This window comes from Protomyctophum bolini, assembly GCF_963924005.1.
Source record: "Protomyctophum bolini genome assembly, chromosome: 15".
In the NCBI taxonomy this organism is placed as follows: domain Eukaryota; kingdom Metazoa; phylum Chordata; class Actinopteri; order Myctophiformes; family Myctophidae; genus Protomyctophum; species Protomyctophum bolini.
The window spans coordinates 31,945,842-31,965,681 of record NC_137876.1 but is presented as its reverse complement, the minus strand read 5'-3'; the positions used below and the strand labels follow the sequence as shown (position 1 = coordinate 31,965,681).

The following is a 19,840-nucleotide window of genomic DNA, read 5'->3' as shown; positions in this document are numbered from 1 at the left end:
CATGCATGATGCATCCACAATGTCAACGAATTGGGTCATCATTAGTTTTAACGTATGTAATAGGCCTAACTTATACGTTTCACACATATATATGAGAACAGTTGTTATTGCTTATTCACTTGTGCTTTCTTAAAATTATCTTTCCTTTTTCTAGAGCAGGCTAATAGTAAAAAGCCACAGAAAAGACAAAACAATAAATAAAAACAATAAAACTTTATTGATTTTTTACATAATAGAACTATGAGGCATTGTGTCTATCTAAATATTTTTTCTTACAGTTATTTTTATTCTTAAAACACATTCCTCAATCCTCATGCACAGACCTAGCAGCTGCCAAGTCTCCTCAGTCCTCTTTACTGTGGTTTGGGGCCCAAACGTTTAATTCTACTCATCATAAAGTAGGCTACTTGGACAGGGGAATATTGTGTGTGTATTTAATGTAAATGGTAGCATAAACGGTGCATTTTTATAGCGCTTTTAACCAAAGCGCTTGTATATACATTGCAGATTCATAAATTCTGTGTCTGTGATTTAAGAACCACTGCTTTAAAGTGAGGAGATGACTGAAAGACTTAAAGGAGCATTCAGTGATTTGGGTGATTTGGAAAAACCCTGGTCCGCCCCGTAACAAGATGTGCACATGCACGCTCTACAGTGGGGTGGGGGACACACAGGCCAAGTGCACCAATGCCCCCACTCGATCATGATTGGAGGAAGGCCCCTCTTATCCTGATTGGATGAAGGCTGTACTGGCTAACCCTAACCTCGCCTCACCAGGCTTTCCACCACCTCGGAGGAAAGCCTGGTCTCTGTTTCAAAAGTCTGTATGATCCTTTCGGAGAGGATGATATCGTTACATCATGTTGTAGTATTGTTTTGTAGTCGACAGGCAGGAACAACAGGCGGCAACTTCCTTTTCCCTCAAACCGATTTTTCTCAATAAAAGCTACAGGCTACGAGAGCTTTTATTGAGGGAAAAGGAAGGAACCTTCCGTTTCCCTCAATAAAGTTGCCGCCTGTTGTTCCTGCCTGCACAAAACAATACTACAACATGACGTAACGATATCATCAGACCGGATCATATACCGAAATGAAATGGTGCCCAGGCAGCACCCTAGCCAAAAACGAAACCTACGTTTTTGTTTTACCCCAGGGGTTAACTGGGAACAGGGAGGAACTCCTTTGGTCAGCACACTCTATATTAGGGAGGATTATCCACCCCACCCCTCAAAAAGGGATATTTGAATTAAGTGAAATCACTGAATATACCTTTAAGCAATGGCCTGCACTGAGTCCCAAATACAGAGACAATTCGCTTAAGATCGACAAGCACAAGGTAGTCTGTAGAACAATCCACTGTCTCAAGTAGAAGTCTCTTGAAAAGCATGAATAACACTGTCATATGCAGGAGGCGGAGTCTGTGATGGCAAAAAGCCCTTAAGACCATTGCTGCCCAGCCAGAAGGAATGTCTTTTGTTTGGCACAAGGGACACAGAATCTGACATGCTTGAAGCAGCCGTGTCTTCAGGTAAGGTGATCTGGATGTCACCCCCTGTCTCCAGGTCAGCCCTGCTTCCTTTTGGTTGCGGGCGAAAAGTGGAGGACTCATAGCTAGGCTTGATTCCCAGTGGGCCCACCGGTTCGAGAGAGGGCTGCCGATGGACATTCAGGAAAGTGCTTCGGTAAAGGCCCATGGGGCTGTTCACAGGGTTTGGTGTTCGTGAAGGTTGCCGTTTAGAGCGCCTGGTGATCATGGCTGTGGCTGTGCGCCTGGATGCCCATGTCAAGAGAACGTAGATCAAAGCTCCCAGCATCAGACCCACTAACATGGACAAGCAAAAGGCTAGTATCAAATTGCCTGTAACAACCAAGAAAGGGAATAAAACGTGTTAATAAAAAGTAAGGGAATACATTATACTTGGCAGACTAAATATGAGAAGGAAATAGAGACAGGATGCACTGCATTGCTATGATTATTGGGATCATTTTAAAAGTCCATGAAAGGGACCAAGTTGGTGTAGGAGTATATAAATGCTTTTGATTGTTGCCCCAGAGCTTTTCTTCTTGCATGTTAGTAAACTTTTTTCACTAATCTTTCTACTATGTGTCAACATGTTTTAATGAAAGCAAGGACACAGGCACTCCATTCCTCCTGAGAATCACAAGAGGGAAAATGCATTATAGCTTAGACACTCGAATTTGGCACTTGAATAGTATCAGTCAGTAGTAGAAAAAAGTAAAACAAATGTGTTGATTTTTGAGATTATATGGATTAGGTTGGTTTGCCTAAATTGGTCGCCTAAGTGATTTTGATCTATTCTATTGATTTGCTATCCCTAGAGAAATAGCTCAGGGCATGAAGTTACATAAAATCTTACATCACACTGTGTAGGTTCGCTGCTTATGGCTCATCTCCCAACCCACAACAACCAGCAACACCAAATGGACTGCATCACTGTTGGTGCTTAAAAATCCTTCCAAATCCAATTCTAGGTATTTGCACATTCTTATAGTGAAATGGATGCTTACTTGTAGACTAAAGCACATGGTCTATAAATACTCAACAAGATCAAGATCCGGCCTACGTACTGAATAACTATTCTAAAAGTTAATTAAATACACTTACCTAGGTTAAATGATTTTAGTATTTCCAACAAGGGATGTGTTTCATTATAAGCCATTTTGGAAAAGGATGGTGTGAGAATCCACACTGATTGTAAAGTCAGACGAACACTGAGCTTTTCCTAATTTTCCCCCTGCAGTGTTTGCTATAACGGAAGCTTTGCTGTCATGCTTCCTTCCTTTTGTGACTTTTAAAATTAGCATTGCTTTGCTTATCTGGGTGAAGCACAACTATAGGAAGCGGGTTGTTTCCTTTTGCATCATTTCCTTAGGATCAATACAACATCTTTTAACAATAGTCAATGGCTATTTTTTTATTGACGATGAAATGAAAACTTAATCTTCATGCTAATGTGTGTTTCTGAGAACATAAGAACACAACAGACATCCCAATTCATTACCACTTTAAAAACACAACCTCTTGCTGACCCAAACAATGATGGCATTGTTTCCAACCATCTTAACTGTGTCTAGATAAACCTAACTGGCCATTCACCAGTCTACACAGGCTATCAAGCTCTCAGACTCTGTGGGGATTTCCTTCAATTGTTGCATGGCTCTCACTTCTTCACTCCTCCCATCAAAGCTCTCAGGCCAACACCAGCTGAACCGATGATATGCAAGTTCTGTTTCTGTTGTGAAAGCTGTAATATTGTCATTTATAGAAAATATTAGTTTGAACATGACAACTTCCAATTTTAGGTTACCAGAGAAAGAAGCATGGGGTATGATGATGACCAGACATGAGAAAAGTAAACATTTGGAATAAATGTCTAATGAAATATGTTACCAGAGGGTGGCACTATTATACTTTCAATGCAGCTTGTTCTTCTGCTCTTCCAGTTTACATTGGAGAAATAAATAATTAGATCAATGCTTGAACGGAGCCTATACAGTCAGATACAGTAGGTCATGTGTTATGAAATTCCCTAAATATTTGGTCTCTTTGCATTCTTTCAATTTCAGACAAGTGAGTCAGGAAGTCAGGAAATACCAGCTCTTCCTTACTGTTATGCTCTTCTTAGCGTTGTACTTGACATAAAAATCGATAACGTACTGTGAGCATACTCTTAGTAACTGCTGGAGACCAGCATGGTCATAGGACCACCAATTAAGTCATCTGCAAACATAAGGTGGTTAATGATACAGTAACCATTAAATACACTCTGTTTTACAGGCATTCAATTGTACAGATAAATCATCAAATTGAATGCTGCAACAACTCATTCCTACATTCCAAGTGCTTATTGGTCCAATGATTATTTTGGGGGGTCCCCAATTGAAATATGTTGCATGTAGCCTAATGGAAATGCAAATAAGTAAAATAATATGTGATGTAAATTATAGCCTATACAGGAGCCTACAGTAAAGTGCAAATAGGCCTACTATATAATTCTCTGTCACCTTTCTACAAATAATTTTTTTTTTTGCGGCTTACGCCTTTTATTGGTTTTTTTGAAGGGACAGACAGTAAGCTGACAGGAAACGGGAGAGAGATGGGGAAGACAATAAGACATGCAGTAAAGGCTGTGTCGGGCTCGGGAGTCGAACCCGCAGCACACTGCGACTGGATTACCAGTCGGGTTCCAAGACAGTTACGCCACCTCCTGGGCACCCAGCTAAATCTTAACTCTAAAAAGTACTGTACTTTTAGGCAGACATAGAATAGTACAAAAATAGTACAACAACTAATTTCAGTAACAATGGAGGAATGGAACACCTTTCCAGAATGGAATTTCCAGAACATTAGCCATGCATAATTTTCATTTGACTAACAACAACAACAAACTGGTTCTAAATGTTCTCCTTTGACAAACAACATTGATTCTAAATGTTCTTATATGAGAAATAAACATGAAATAAACATGGGGCGAGATATCCGTGCTTTGGGGCGAGATATCCGTGCTTTGGGGCGAGATATCCACGCTTTGGGGGCGAGCTATCCATGGCTTGGGGCTAGCCGTCTTCACTTTTTGAAATTCCGGGGCGAGCCGTCTTCACTTTTCGCGGGGGAGTGTTGGCAAAGGGGCGATATGACCTGTTACCAACTCGAATAATATATACCCCTCTGCAGCATGGCTGCGTCATGCTGCTTCTGTTCTGTCTATACAGCCACCGCTAGATGGATGCTACAATGTTTGAAATGTTACCCGTGGCAACCGGTGGCAACTAAGTAACACACGGACACTTCCTCCATCAAAGTTGTCATGCTCCGGCGGGCTCAAAGTGGTAAGAAACTTTATAAACATTATTTTAAACCAGTGGCATTTATTTGTGTGCAAAGTCCCGCTGCGTTAAAATGTTTACATTTTGGCGGTAGGCTATACAGTTTAGTGACTTTGTACTAGTTTGTAGTGAGTGACGCGGTTTATTGCTGCGATAGCTGGATTCTTGCTAACTTCATGTAAATTAATCAAATTAGCTTTGCCTGCCCCTGTAAAGTTAATGCAGCTGCGTACGAAATGCTACATATATCACTGCGTCTGCGACGTCTGCATGGGCATTTAAACAAAGCTTAATTCACTCTACTTCCTTTCTGCCCACGCAAAACTTTTGAATACAAATGCCATCAATATTAAACACACAGCTTGTTGTAGTATACAACTATGCTGTGTACTTGTACAATGTACTTGTACGTGAATATACAATGTACTACAACAGCTATCGTTTCAAATTAACATTAGACCCAACAACAAAGTGAAGAATAATGGACCATCAGCATATTTGTATAGAGGCTTTTAAACTTTAAAGTGCTGATAGTGTCATTTACTGGTAAAAATACAATAAGTTAAATGACATAATATGACAATTGCACAACAGTTGTGGTCCATTGAAACCCAGTCTATGATTGAAACCCACTATAACACACACTTCTCTTTTGCAGCCCTTGAATGGAACAAGTGCTGCTATTGGACAGTAACACTGCTTGTCCCCACTTGAAACCGGAGATTCAATTGGAGCCTGTTCTGCAGTGACTTTAGGAGAGAGTGTAGGCCTATGTGTGTGAGAGAGAAAACGAGAGTGTAAAAGAACAGCAGAGAAGAGGAGCAGGAGGAGGAGGGTGAGGGGATGCCCCACTCAGGACAGTTGTGAAGGAGCTTCTGGCATCAGCCTCAGTGCCCCACCGAGTGTCTTGCAGCCAGTCATCTGAGACTGTCGACATGGCCTCTCCAAAGCAGTTTGGTCGGCCCTCTATGGATATTCACAATGTGATGCAAAAACTGCAAGGTGAGTGTCATTCCTTTGCTTACAGGGCCTCGTTTACCGTACCTACAACACATTATCTCTGTGCAGCTGTGATGTTCTGCTGATTCAATACCTGGGCTGCATGCCCATTTGAAGTTTGATACGCATAGCAGGATGAAGATGCTTTTATATACACAATACACATACAGAATTGTATATCACAGTTACTTTTACTGCATTATCATTAACCGTTAATCACACACACACACACACACACACACACACACACACACACACACACACACACAGTGTACTGGTACTAGCCGGTGAAATAGAAACAAGGTATTATGCCTGCATGACATCAGTAACTGATGTCAGAGTACTTCAAGAGCAGTCTATGATGTCATCATCATAGCACACCACTGTGACGCGCCAGTTTGGGCATCTCCATGTTAGGGCACATTTTTCTGGACAGTCAAACAGACAACCTCAATATTCGGTCGGCTATGTCATAGAGTTATACTCTAGACTGGGTGGACGAGGAACGACAGCCCCAACCCCCGCTATTCATTGCAATGGAAGTTGCTCAGTGGAGTTTGAAGCACCCTACTAACGCATTTTTTGTTGGTGGTTAAAATGCGTAAGAGGTGGGACTGCAGGCGGACCCGTGGATTTATGACAAGGATACCCCGTGCCGCTGGAGTTTAACATTTGAGCGCCCATTTGCACTTCTGCATTTTGGACACTGTCCAAATCGAAAAAAATGCAGAAGTAGACCGTTCTTTCGGGTGCTTCAAAACGCCATTGAGCAACTTCCATCGAAATGAGTAGCGGGGGGGCGGGCTGTCGCTGTCTCTCTATCCTTATATTACTCTATTAACCCTTTTAGACCGATTCTAAAGCCCACCACAATGATTCGCCATGCAACATGCAACATATCATGTGCAACTATACTTGCAATTTAAGTTGCAACCATGCCCAATGGCAGTTGAAAGGAGTTGCAGTGGTGCGGTTAACTTAACTGTTTTGTTGCAAGGATAGTTGCAACTGGATTGGTGTGGTTTGGGCTTTAAAACGCCTTCTAAATTATGACCTAAGTCTTCTGAAAAACTTCAAATATGTATTCAAAATTAAATAAATATATATATGTTGCTATATAGCCTACTGTACATTGCAACAACAACCCGGAAGTGGGTTTCCGTCTTGAACCCCAAAATGGGTTCCCGTCCTTAATGGGTTAAACCCCAGCTGCGGGTGGTTTACTCATGTTAAATGCACAGGCCCGCCTGCAGAAGTAGGGCCCCACTCTGGGGCTTGGGCTATGTGGCCCTCACACTCACGTCGCACCACCGATCCGAACCATTATGTGTGAGTTATAGTATTGGGGGCTTTGTCAGAGTACCCGTCTTACCAAAGCCCCCAGAACTGTGAGGAAGAATTGAAGCAAGCTTGGGCCAAACACATGAACGAGCTATACAATACAGTACAACAGAGCTTGTACTTGATAGCAGCGGTTCTTGTTCATGGCTTGAGCCCCGGCGCGTTCACGAATACAAGTCTATGACGTCAAGAGGACTCACCCATCACTTTTACATCTCGGAAGAAGGGGTGAAAAGGGAGTGCTAACAAGCGCTCCGTGTTAAACCCAAGCCCCCAGTGAGGCTCTCCAACGTTTAAGCACTCGGCCCTACTGGTAAGAGGTGGGACTGCAGGCGGACCCGTGGATTTATGACAAGGAAACCCAGTGTGGTTGGGTTTCCTGTGCCTCTATTATTTTTAACTCTATGATTGTACCTGTCTGTCTGTATGCCTTTTGTGCCCATATATGGAGATGTCTGTTCCTGTATGTTTACCTGTGTCCTTTTTATTCCCATATACAGAGATCTCTGTATCTGTCAGTCCTATGGGCATATATAAAATGGACAGGACACCTTTTGAAATCACGTCAAATTGTTCCACACTAAGGCAACAAATAATTCCTTTTTGATAACTCGTAAAAATGCATTCCCAGTCTTGTGACCGAGGCGCAAAGAGCTGTACTGCTGTCCTTTATGAGGCACTTAAGACTAAATGAAACTCGGAGCAATATGATTTATTCCCTTCAATTGATGAACGGAGTGCATTCTGAGAGTGGAATTCCGGGAATTTCTCTGAGATTCTGCCACGCTTGAAGCTCATGATCTCAACGTGATTGTAAACTGGCCTTCATTTAGAAATTCTTTATATCTTTCATACATTTTCCGTAAATATTATGCATTAGGACTGCACAGTTGACATACTAAGTACATTGTTTGCTTGGTTGCAAAGGTATTGTAAAATAATCTTGACACCAGTGATTAAATGCATTGGTAACACAGATAATAAAATGTGTTAATTCAAGAAAATCATCATTTATTTCCAGTCTATTGTTAAAAGCTATTGGCCTTGTAGTTTACTACTCTTATACAGCCTCCTCATTTGTGTAAGAAACATTTAAACTGATCTGGCTCCTGACATGAGATATTGAGTCACAACAACCGAGACACCATGCATGTACTGACTGTGTACTGAACAGGGCTAAAACCCGACACCAGCTCTGCCCTTGGTAAGAGAATGGGTCGATACCAGTCCAGTAGTCTCTTCTCACCCTTAACCCCCCCCCCCACACACACACACAATTCAAAGGGCTTTATTGGCATGAGAAAACATACGTTTACATTGCCAAAGCAGAAAGAACAATACAACAATACAGCAATACAATCACAACAAAAATTATGTACTTTGACACACACACACACACACACACACACACACACACACACACACACACACACACACACACACACACACATTAGGCCAATCACAACTACACATGACCAGGTTGAGTCAAATACTGATATTTTGATGTGCATCTGCGGATAATTCTACAAATCCTGGAAAGACTTTCAAACCTGTCGAGATACAGTAACACTGAAGATCTTACTGTGTAGAATTGTTTGTGGATCATATCAGGGTATTTTTATTTGCAGTAGCTTGTTACCATAGTAACTATTGTCAAACATTTGTGTGCAGTTGTGCCAGTTCTCCCCAGCTCTCTATTCGAGAGAGAGAAAGACAACTTCCTGTGGTCTCAACAGTTATTTTCTTTCTCGTTTTATCAAAATTAATTTTGCTGTTCACAGTTTAAACTGTGAGATTTAAACTTTGTTTCTGCAGTTTGATGACCTACCGATTTAGCTACACATACTACTGTAGTAAGGGAGAAGGAATAAGTAATTACTATATTGCTACATTGCCCTTAACACATGCTGACAAGTTTGAGTGCTTGATACCACTTGTCAGTATGAATAGAGGACCTTGCTTGTTTATGCCACATTGCCACATTATGGAGTTTAAACACACGCCCGCAAGTTTTTACATCCTTCACCTGAACAAACACAATGTGGACAGCATAACATGCAATGCTCAGTGCAAGCTACTGTTGACTGACTTGGCTGACTACTGGAGTCCTTAAGGTTTGTAACATTCCAGATGTAACATCCAGTGTCACATCTGGAAGCCATCATTGTGGAAGGTTTTAGGTGCCATGCAGATGACAGGTCTGCTGGGCTTTACAGGGTTCACTGGTTATCAAACATGACTTCCTGTCATTTACAGTATCCTGGGAGGATGTTTAGGACATGTTTGAGTGACTCGATCTGTCTAATGAATTATTGAATTATAGCTGGTCTTCAGTATCATCATCATCATACACTTTTTTTTAACCAGGTAAACGTCTCATACTCATTGTGATTAAAATAAAATCTTCAAGAGTCACCTGGCCAAGAGGCATTCATAACTAAAGTAATCATATTCATTGTCAATTTAAGACATGCATTCATACTTTAGGCATTTACTGTATCTGATTCTAATACTGAATCTTTTTAGAGCAACTTGGAATACGGAGTGCAAGGATTAAGACTACAGGCAGCACACGTTACAACATCATATGGGCAAAGAATTTTCTGGTGTTGACCAAATTAGGCTATAGTACCACAGCCATTGTGTAGAGACAATAATGTGTTTATTCATATCATTGAGTCCATAAGAATAATATACCAACCAACCACAAGCAACACTCTGAGACCGTAACATGGCAACAGCTTGTGGCTTCACCCTCTCGGGTTTCCAATAATGTCTTCCTCATTGCTCGAATGATGTGCCGACACACCTCTCACTTTCATAATGACTTTCGTTTTTCCTGTAGATGAGCTGTTAAGGGGCCTATCTGAAAGGATGTGGTAAAATTGCACTAAAATCTGTCTATCCCTCTATAAAAAATATAAAATAAAGGCGAAAGCCACATTAAAAAGTGTGTTGGCACAGGAAATATAATGTATTGTAATTTGTGTCTGAATAATCCCGTAAGGCAGGGGTTATCAACTGATTGTGAACCAGGGACCACCACCCTGACTTAGAATCAACCTGGGGACCACTGTTGGGTTGGGTTGGGATATGGGCTAAGGGCTAAGATTAATGCTTTTGCAACACTTAGATAACTGATTTTCACAAAATTATGACGGGCAAATCTTTTTTTGTAAGTAACACAGTCGTATTATATAAGCCTAGGAAGAGACAGACGTGTTTGTTGTCGGCTGTAAAACGTGCTTCTATTTCAACATTGTCAGTAGCAGCTGCCAGGTACTCTTAGGACAGACAGCAAACACACTCTTGTAACCAGAGAGAGCGAGAGAGACACAATTGAGACAGCGAGAGTGAATCTCTAGTAGTCAGTGAACCTAATGACCTCTTTATCGTCATGTTGTCTTCTTTGTTGCTCTAGGCTGGTTGTTTAAATGTGGAATTATAGTACAATCGGAAATATTTGTTTCTAGCAATATAATAATGAACAATATCCAAGTGTCAAAGTAGTATGTCTATTTTTAGCACAGTAAAGCAGCAAGTAGAGCAGCAAGACATTCTAGATTATTTTACTTATGCTACTTTGAAGACTACATGTAGCAATAAATATGCCACTGTTCCATGTTTAATAAATCTGCAACCTCAAGCATTCCAGAATGGGCTGGCATGAGGTCAACAGCAGGTCACTTCTGGTCCTGTGTAATTGCTGTTAGCTTGTCAGTCAGAGCTACAAAGTGGAGGTGCTCTCAAATAAATGGAACAACAACAGTGAATGGGCTTTTACAGTGGTCCCAGGTGACCTGCAGGCTAATGAAGCTAAGCACCTATGATGCTGTACTACCGCCAAAGATATCATGTGTCCAAAGATCACCATAAGTACCTGATCACTCATGTGAATTGCAAATGCTTGAGTGGTTTGATGGTTGCTTCACATCGACGTGGTGTTTGTTGCTAGTTCTATCTTTTAATTGGCACTTAACTAGTCGTCTGACATCAACTTAAATTCATTCAATATTGACAAATTGTCAAAATTGAATGAAATGATTATGTAAAAGATCATATGAGTACTCCAGGAAAATACTTGATCTGCATTCATGCCTAAGGTACTTACCGTTAATTGTCACAAATATTATGTGACTGAGTTCAGGACTGTGGACAGCTCCACAGCAGGTACTTTGGGTGTTGAGCAGGGGGAAATTAATCAATGAGGTATTTTGCGATGTAATACAGTATGCTTGACTCATTGTAGTGGCTCACACATGTTTGTCCATTGTCTATTTTTACTCAAATTAATCAATGAGGTATTTTGCGATGTAATACAGTATGCTTGACTCATTGTAGTGGCTCACACATGTTTGTCCATTGTCTATTTTTACTCAAACAGCCTTTCCAGGCAGGTCCCACAGTCACCAACACAGTGGGTAGTAAGAATTAAGGATGGAACCATGGGATCAGCTCTATTTTTGCCTCCTGTTTAATATACAGTATATTGGCCTTGAAATAATGTAGAGAAAGGTCCTTTTGCACACCTACTGGGACAGGTGCGTAGGAGGAGGCAACCAGTTCATGTTTTAGTCTACACACGACCTTCATCAGGTATCTACTATCTGGGACACATGTATAGAAGCACTCAGAAAGGCGAAGTCTAATTTGGTTCCCACGCCAATCTGTTACCATGGACATTTTTTTGTAGTCAATGAAATAGATGTTAGAAATACATAGACATTTTGAAGTGTAAGGTGTACTGAGGCACAGCAGGAAAAAAAATCATCGTAATTTTAAGTGCTAGGTGAAGGAGGAATAATCTCCCAAAAAGTATTCAGACCAAACCGCACAGGTCTAGGGGTGTGACAAATACAACACAGGGACATCAGGTCAATCTAAAAAGCAGGGTCTGTTGAGTGGGGATAAATAAACAACTGGATAAAAACAGCACAACAGGAGCTTAGAGTATCACATCACATTTAATAATAATTCATAATTAATTTATGCCTTTTGGGGCTAAGATGTTGAGGGTGAAAATCCAATATTCTCTTTAAAGAAGGTCGTGGTCACCCCCTCTAGGTGGCAGTGAGACCGCCTCAATGCCAATAAAACGCAGAGAGGAGATGTCATGTTTCATGTCATTAAAATGTATGGCTACAGGGTAGTCCCTATCATTTCTACGGATCGTACTTTTATGTTCGCTGGTGCGTTGTTTAAGTTTCCTGGTGGTTTTGCCTATAGGCAAGACCACAGGGACAACGTATCATGTAAACCATGTGAGTGGAAGCATACGTAATGACGTTTTCTTTTCATAGAGACTTAATAAAATAAATAAAATAGATATTTTTTACATAAAGGACATGATAAGCTATCTAGCACCAGACATGGTGCTATTGTGTTGTGTTATATGTGTTATTCACAGGAGAGAAAAGAACATTTGTTCCCCTTAGTTTCTTTAACAGTAACAGTAAAAGCTTCATAGAGTCTGTATGATTTAAGGTAAAATGGCATTGCTGTGTACACAATGAGCAGAGAGAAAAATTGATCGACTTCACTATCACATAATATTGTGTTTGAAAGGGGAATCCTTTGGTGGGTGAGGTGTGTCTTTTGTCTTGAGACCGAGGGAGAGCAGGTGGTTGCTGTCAGTGGGAGCAACATTAATTATTAAGATGCGTAACACACCATGCTGTGGCATTGTTGTAGCCATCTTTTAATTGTGTTAAATGTTTTAAAGGGGCAGCATCAATCAATAGGCCGGAATGGACTTTACTTTTACAGTTGGAAAGGACTTCAAAAACATTAAACACAATAAGTAAATTGACTAATTGCGATTAATTTAGATTAATTAACTACAGAAAAATTAACGCGTTAAAATAATTAACGCATTTAATCGCATATTTTGTTTTCACCGCCGAACCGGAACGTTTCTCACTGGGCGCACGTTTCCACTTACCTAAGATGCTGACGCACCCAGCAGCAACATTGCTGTCTGAGCATTCACTTCCGCTAGTACTAGACGATAACAACAAACTGAAACGGCACACGTTAGCATGAATGCAGACCCAAATAAGAACGCGCAGCTTGGGAAATTTAGTGGGAAATTTAGATTTAAAAAGCGAGCGGATGGAAGCGTGGACAGAAATGCAGTTGTATGCATATTATGCAACAAAGAATTTGCCTATCACCGCAGCACATCGTCCCTCACATATCACATCAATGCCAAACATGTTGCTGCTAGCGTGGAAGTTCACGTTACTCCGTCTTCTTCAACGTCGCAACCTACACTCGACCTGATGCCTGGTTTCAGAGGCAATATGACTAAGTCCAAGTCTGACAAAATAACAAACTCCCTGGCTTACTGGGTTGCAGTCAACTGTAGACCACTTGCGGTGGTCGAAGATATGGGGCTGCAAAAAGTGCTACAGATAGCTTCGTCTGACACAATAAACAATGTTTTGTTGCTGAAGTTTATGTATTCACTATTCATTCCTTTACTCATAAAGTCATAATACCAAAATCCATTTGAAAAAATTGCTTTCTCACTGTTCTCGGGTCAAATAATGATATGCGATTAAAATGCGATTAATCTAGATTAATTAATCGCAAAGCCTCTGATTAATTAGATTAATTTTTTTAATCGAGTCCCAGCTCTAAAATTAACATGAAATGAACACACACACTGACACTCAATCATGCCAAGAGTAACCACCCTATTTCAAAAATAGAAACATCTTGAAATTATAGATTTGTTTCTTTCTTTCTTTTAAATGTCAGGTAGATTTTTTGGGGGGAAAATGTCAGGTAGAAGTGCATAATAGTGATATGGCAGCCATGGCTGTGACATCACCACCTCCAGGGTCCTGATTGGTGGAGCAGAGCTCTGAGCTGATCAGTCTCCCATCCTCAGACGATAGGATGATACAGAGACTCGGGAGGCAGTGCAGCGGGGGCTGGGCACAGCCACACAAGCATGGCTCCTCTGGATGGCAATAACACTGGAGGAGGGAAGGACTGGCTTGCAAATCGCTGTCGCTCTTAGAGAGGGGTTTCCACTGCTCTGCCGTGTGTGTGTGTCAGTGAGAGTGTTGGGGGAGGAGGGAACAGCGATTCATCTGCGAAGCCCCCAGCAGCTCTTGTGTTTTCACCGGGGAAACTGGGCAGCCAGATCTGCTTTGCTTCCTGCCAGGGAAAAAGGGAAAAGAACATTTTTTTTTTCTTTTTTGGGTTGTTCCTAATTTTTCCACTGTGGATGTCATCTTCACGCAAACATAGCAGGCACCCATGAAGGGCAAAGGGAGAGAGACAGGGAGTGGAGTGTAGAATGGCTCGCTATAAGGATGTATGTGTCAAAAAGACTTCTTCTTTAAACCTGGTGACTGGATTCTTTCAGTATCTACGTGGTAAGTAGGGCAGGAGTCTTTACCTTTTGGCTTATATGTCTGATCGGTCCATTAGGATTTTTCCTGTTCTAGGATATTACAGGGAAACAAGACAGTCTGGCTTAGTAGGTGAACCCGTTGAATGAGACAGATATATGGTGCACATAGACAGATGTGTAAGTCAGCTGTGTAGTGTATATGTGAAAATGTTGTGTGTAAACTAGTGTCTGTGTACGTGATTGTGTACGTGCATGCTATGCTTCAGTGGGCATCCCCTGTGCATCAGTGATGAAGCATTTGCCTGTGGGTTAATGTGATGGGCTCATTATTGTTGTAAAGTTAGCATTGCTGGCTTTAGCACGTGACTTCAGACTATATTTATATGGGCGGATGTTTAAAAATGGCCACTCCATGCAGTGGGCAGCACTGGCCTATACCGGCACAGATCTCCCTATGAGATCTGCATCTCACCGTTATTTAAACAACAGCAGCATGACCAAATCAGATGTTTTGTCATGCATATGAATGCATTGTTGCATAATGCATGTGGCACCATGACTGAATATATTAGTACACCACAAAAGGGTCTGGAGGTGACCTGAACACTCATACGCATGTCATTATCGGGGGTCTGCAAGATGTGTTTGCAGAAATCTCCTCCCGCACTCATCAGTCTTTAATCTCCTCATTTGACCTCCTTGTTGAGAGCGCATGTCACAAGCGTCTGTGAAACTATAAAGTTTTCATGGGTATAGAATAGGGATGCACTGATTCATCAGCTGTACATTCATTGGTATCGACCAATATTTGCCTTGTTGACGGCCATCAGCCTATTGGCAAATAAGATGACATTCACAGATGACCGTGGCAATTTTGCCCTGTCTAAATGTTGTGTGAGCCCATTCTCATCTCTACTTTGGTTCCTTTAGCATCCACATGTTGAGAGTGAGGGCAACCTTTTGCTATCATGTTGACTCAGAAGGAGATGCAGACCATGTCGTCACCCATGTCACTTTTTATGCCATTGATATTGGGCATCATGTAGCTGGTGCAGTGGTCACACTTTAATTATTATCTGAACTGTTGCGTGAAGCCCCAAGAATTGTTGGCAAAATTCTTCAGCAATTATCTAGGTTGCTAGGGCGACTCGTGGCTAAAACCGTGGCTAAAGATGTTGCATTAGGCTAGATTTCGTAGACCTTGAGTCAGCAGTATAGAATATCTGTGTTTATGGTGTCTTTGAGCATATACAGCTTCCTTATCTGTAGCGATCGAGTGATATAACATCTGTTCTACTCATTTGTTTAGTTTGAAGAATTGAAGAATTGCAGTACATACATATTCTTTGTGCCTCATGTACCGGCGGTGAATAAGGAGGAGAGGCGGATAACGCAGAATCAACAGCTTTAGCATGTGACATCCATCATGTATTGACGTGAGTTGTGTCTATCTCATTTTCAGATGAGCAAGAGGCTGTGCAGAAGCGAACATTCACAAAATGGATCAATTCTCATTTGGCGAAGGTAAGAACTGGAATTCCATCCATGTGCTTGTGCTGCTTTCATATCACATGGTTGTAGTACAAGGCTTTTGACCGGATCTGAGATACCTTAATGTAGCTGTAAAGAAAACAGGCTTTTACACAGTGGTCATTGGTCTGTCAGGTTTCTGTCAGGTTTGTTTTATTGCCCTAAATATGATGACATAAGGGAAATTATGGTTAACAAGATGTCTTCTATCTGTGGGGATTTCCTAGATTTAAATGATTATGAAAAAATTTAGATATGTTTTGCCAAAGGGTCTTTTGTTGTGACAGATTTTATTTGTCAAGCTTTGAGAGAAGGCAGAGTAAGTACTCTGTATAACTCTGGGCTGTAATGAAATGTATTATGAATATACTGTAATATAAACTTGCTGTAAATGCAAATGTGAAAGGGTATCTTATAAACCTATGAGGGTTGGGCACAATTTGTGCAGGACACGGAAATAAATAAGCAATCAATCAATCAAAAGATCAATCAATCAATCAGGGCTGCAATACAAATCTTTATAAAGACAGTTACACTTGGAACATAATGCAATTCAATATTAACTTGACCTTTTCCATTGTTTGTGTTATTTGACTCCTCATAATAGTGTGACCTGTCCGGGCAGTGGCAATTTAGCCACTGCTGACCCACCATGCATGAGATAATGGTAATGATAAAAACAGCCAAATATCAGACACATAGTTAATAATGACATTCAGGGCTCTGAAGCATTTATATGACTGTACTCATTACTGGTGTTTGTTTACGTGGGCTGTTTGGTTATTTTAGATGTTTGGGCTGCTACGTGGCCCTCACATTTTTCGCAGCTCACACCTATGATGCTCCGCCGATCCGACCGATATGTCTGAGTCATAGTTTTGGGGGCCTTTTCAGAGTACCCATTGTACCCGTATGTCTGTGTCCCTTTTGTGCCTATTAATGGCGATATGTTTCAATATTGGTTGGGTAACCGGTAACGTATGTATGTATACATGTATGTAAGTTGAAAGTATTATACTGCGGTCAACTGGCTTTTTTATGTACGTACAGTATGCTTGGTTGGTATCAACATCCAGTATATATACCTCCCAAGCTCACGTGCATACGTCCCAACACGACCACAATACTTGCGTGCTGCTTGCTGCTACGAACTTTCAAATCGGAATTAAATACTAAAGTCGGGTTATAACTGGATGTCAATGGTGACGTAATTACGATATTTCAATATTGGTTAGCTAACAGGTAACGTATTTATGTATACCGGTATGTAAGTTGAAAAGTACTATACTGTGGTCTTTTTTATGCGTATGCTCAGAGGTATACCGGTATATACTGATTTTGAGTGTGACGCAATGAAGATATATATCAATGCCGGGGTATAACTGGCTTTCGATGGTGACGTAATAAAGATAGGTTTCAGATTACACACATGTATACATACAGTTTACATACAGTTTTCACCCGACACTGAAACATATCCTAATTACGTCACCATCGACAGCCAGTTATAACCCGACATTGAAACATATCTTAATTACGTCATCATCAACATCGGTGTATATACCTCCGAGCATACGCATAAAAAAGCCAGCACGACCACAATACTTGCGCGCTCTGCTTGCGCACGTGTAACTCAACCGTGGGAACCACACACTCCATCGAGTCCTTGAAGTTGTTCCGTTCCATATATGTCCATGACCATATACAGGTATAGCCCTACAAGCAGAACCCAATGCTACTGAAGTTTCTGACATTTTGTAGACCCAGAGCATTGGGTCTTATTCCAGCTCCACCCTGCCACCGGGTACGCACACATAAATAAACGTAAACACCTTTGCATAAATCAATCTGCGCTCTTTGACGACTTTTTTTCATGTGGATGCTTCTGAATGTGTGAACTATAAGTACCTATACATACCGCTGCGAATATCTCCTGTGTCGCGGAATTTGTTTGACCGATTTGGTCGCTTTGATTCTTCTTGTTTATTTACCGTTTATTGTACCGCCTCTGATGTGCGGTTGGCTTGTGCCGGCTACGTTCCTGCCTCTGATCTGCTCTGTCATAGCTATAGCGCCACTAGCTAGCCAGATAGGCGGTACAATGAGGTGTCAATAAACAAGGTAGGAAGAGAAGAAGCAAAGCGACATTTTTAATCAAACATAGATTAAAAATACTTAACGGCTTCCGCGACACAGGAGATATTCGCAGCGGTATGTATAGGTACTTATAGTTCACACATTCAGAAGCCCTCACATGAACAAAAGTCGTCAAAGAGCGCAGATTGACTTATGCGGAGGATGTTTATGTCCGCGTTCCAACATTCCCATACGAAAATAAAGTAACGCACATGCATTTAGTAAATTTAAGATTTGTTTTTATCGACCACTAGTTGGTGCACTTAATGACCTGATGTATGATGACACATCAGTGTTGTCAGCATGGGAAGTCTGATATCAATAACTTCTACAGAAAAGGGAATTAGAATTTCAAAGGAAAGTGCAGGCGGATTGACTGATTGAGTCACCATTATTAGGAAATGTGCCCATATAATCATGCAAGCACGTGTCTGTATGAGTTTATGGAAGGTTAAGAGCTCTTTTTTGAGCTCAGGACCACTAGCATGTCAGTTAACTAATGACGGTTAACGGCTTGATTTAATTCACCTCAAATTATCAAATTAAGGCCTGGGCCGTGGCTCAGCGGTCCAGGCATCTTGGCTGGTAACCCAGTCTGGCAGTGTGGAGTTCGACTCCCGATCCCGACAGCCTTTACTGCATCATCCCCCACCTCTCTCCCCATTTCCTGTCGGCCTACTTTCTATCCCTCCATAAAAAAGTGCAAATTATAGCGAAAGCCACACTTTTTTTTAATCAAATTAAATTAAGCCCTTAACAGTCAATATTTAATTTCAAGCTCCCCCCCCCCCCCACACACACACACACCACGCCCATATACCCCCGCCCAACGGTGGTCCCCAGGTTGATTCTTAGTCAGGGTGGTGGTCCCTGGTTCATAATCAGTTGAAAACCCATGACGTATTGGGTTTGTGTATGATTTCTCAATCTTCTCCATTCATTGTCAATGGGAATGTATTCTTTGTGTAGGACAAAAATAGACACTAAGCCGATTTGCTCATTGACTATGACGTAAAATTCTCCCTTCATTGTCAATGGGAATTTAAACTTTGTGTAAGGCGAAAATAGACTCTAAGCCGATTTGCTCAGACACATACTGTATGACGTCAATTCTCCATTCATTGTCAATGGGAATTTAATGTTTGTGTAAGACGAAAATCTACACTAATAGCTGAATATAAAAAATTACAAAAATGTTATGCTTGAAATATACTGTACATAGCAACAAGAACCCCAAAAGGGGTTCCCATCCTGAATGGGGTTAATATAGGATGATGAGCAATGCACACAGTACAATGTGTATTTTTAGATTCCATTTGCCTCTGTATAATAATTTTTCTATGATCAGTTTGCCTCATTCTGTTTGCCTTGCATCATTTGTCTCTTATTATAGTGGCCTCTACATGCCAAATTTCTTTGTTCTATTTCCTCAAGAGAGGCTTTTAAAAATAATAATGCCAGAGGCTGCTTTGTTGACTGGCTTGAGTGTCTTCGGAATGTCTTTTTACGGAGACATTAACTGAAGATGGCATACAGTAAAGCACTAGGGTCTGTGTCATTGCACAGAGCCTTCTGAGCCAATCACCTACCCAGGAAACTTCAGATACGCTTCACTACCTG

General features: G+C 41.1%; 2 protein-coding genes across 2 annotated transcripts in view; one reads left to right on the top strand and one right to left on the bottom strand.

Annotated features, from left to right (window-relative positions):
• Positions 1–1,079: 1,079 nt before the first annotated feature.
• Positions 1,080–2,739, bottom strand: myct1b (myc target 1b). Its single transcript, XM_080783906.1, has 2 exons — positions 2,627–2,739; positions 1,080–1,858 (listed from the first exon to the last, which is right to left on the bottom strand). The coding sequence occupies exons 1-2, from the start codon at positions 2,679–2,681 to the stop codon at positions 1,362–1,364; spliced, it is 552 nt and encodes a 183-aa protein (XP_080640032.1). The 5' UTR covers positions 2,682–2,739; the 3' UTR covers positions 1,080–1,361.
• An 11,730-nt stretch (positions 2,740–14,469) lies between these two features.
• syne1b (spectrin repeat containing, nuclear envelope 1b) overlaps positions 14,470–19,840 on the top strand; it is a 121,219-nt gene continuing 115,848 nt past the window's right edge. Inside the window, exons 1-2 of the mRNA XM_080784127.1 lie at positions 14,470–14,576; positions 16,017–16,078. Coding sequence (XP_080640253.1) covers positions 14,498–14,576; positions 16,017–16,078 — 141 coding nt within the window. The 5' untranslated portion in view covers positions 14,470–14,497. The remainder of the gene's footprint in view (positions 14,577–16,016; positions 16,079–19,840) is intronic.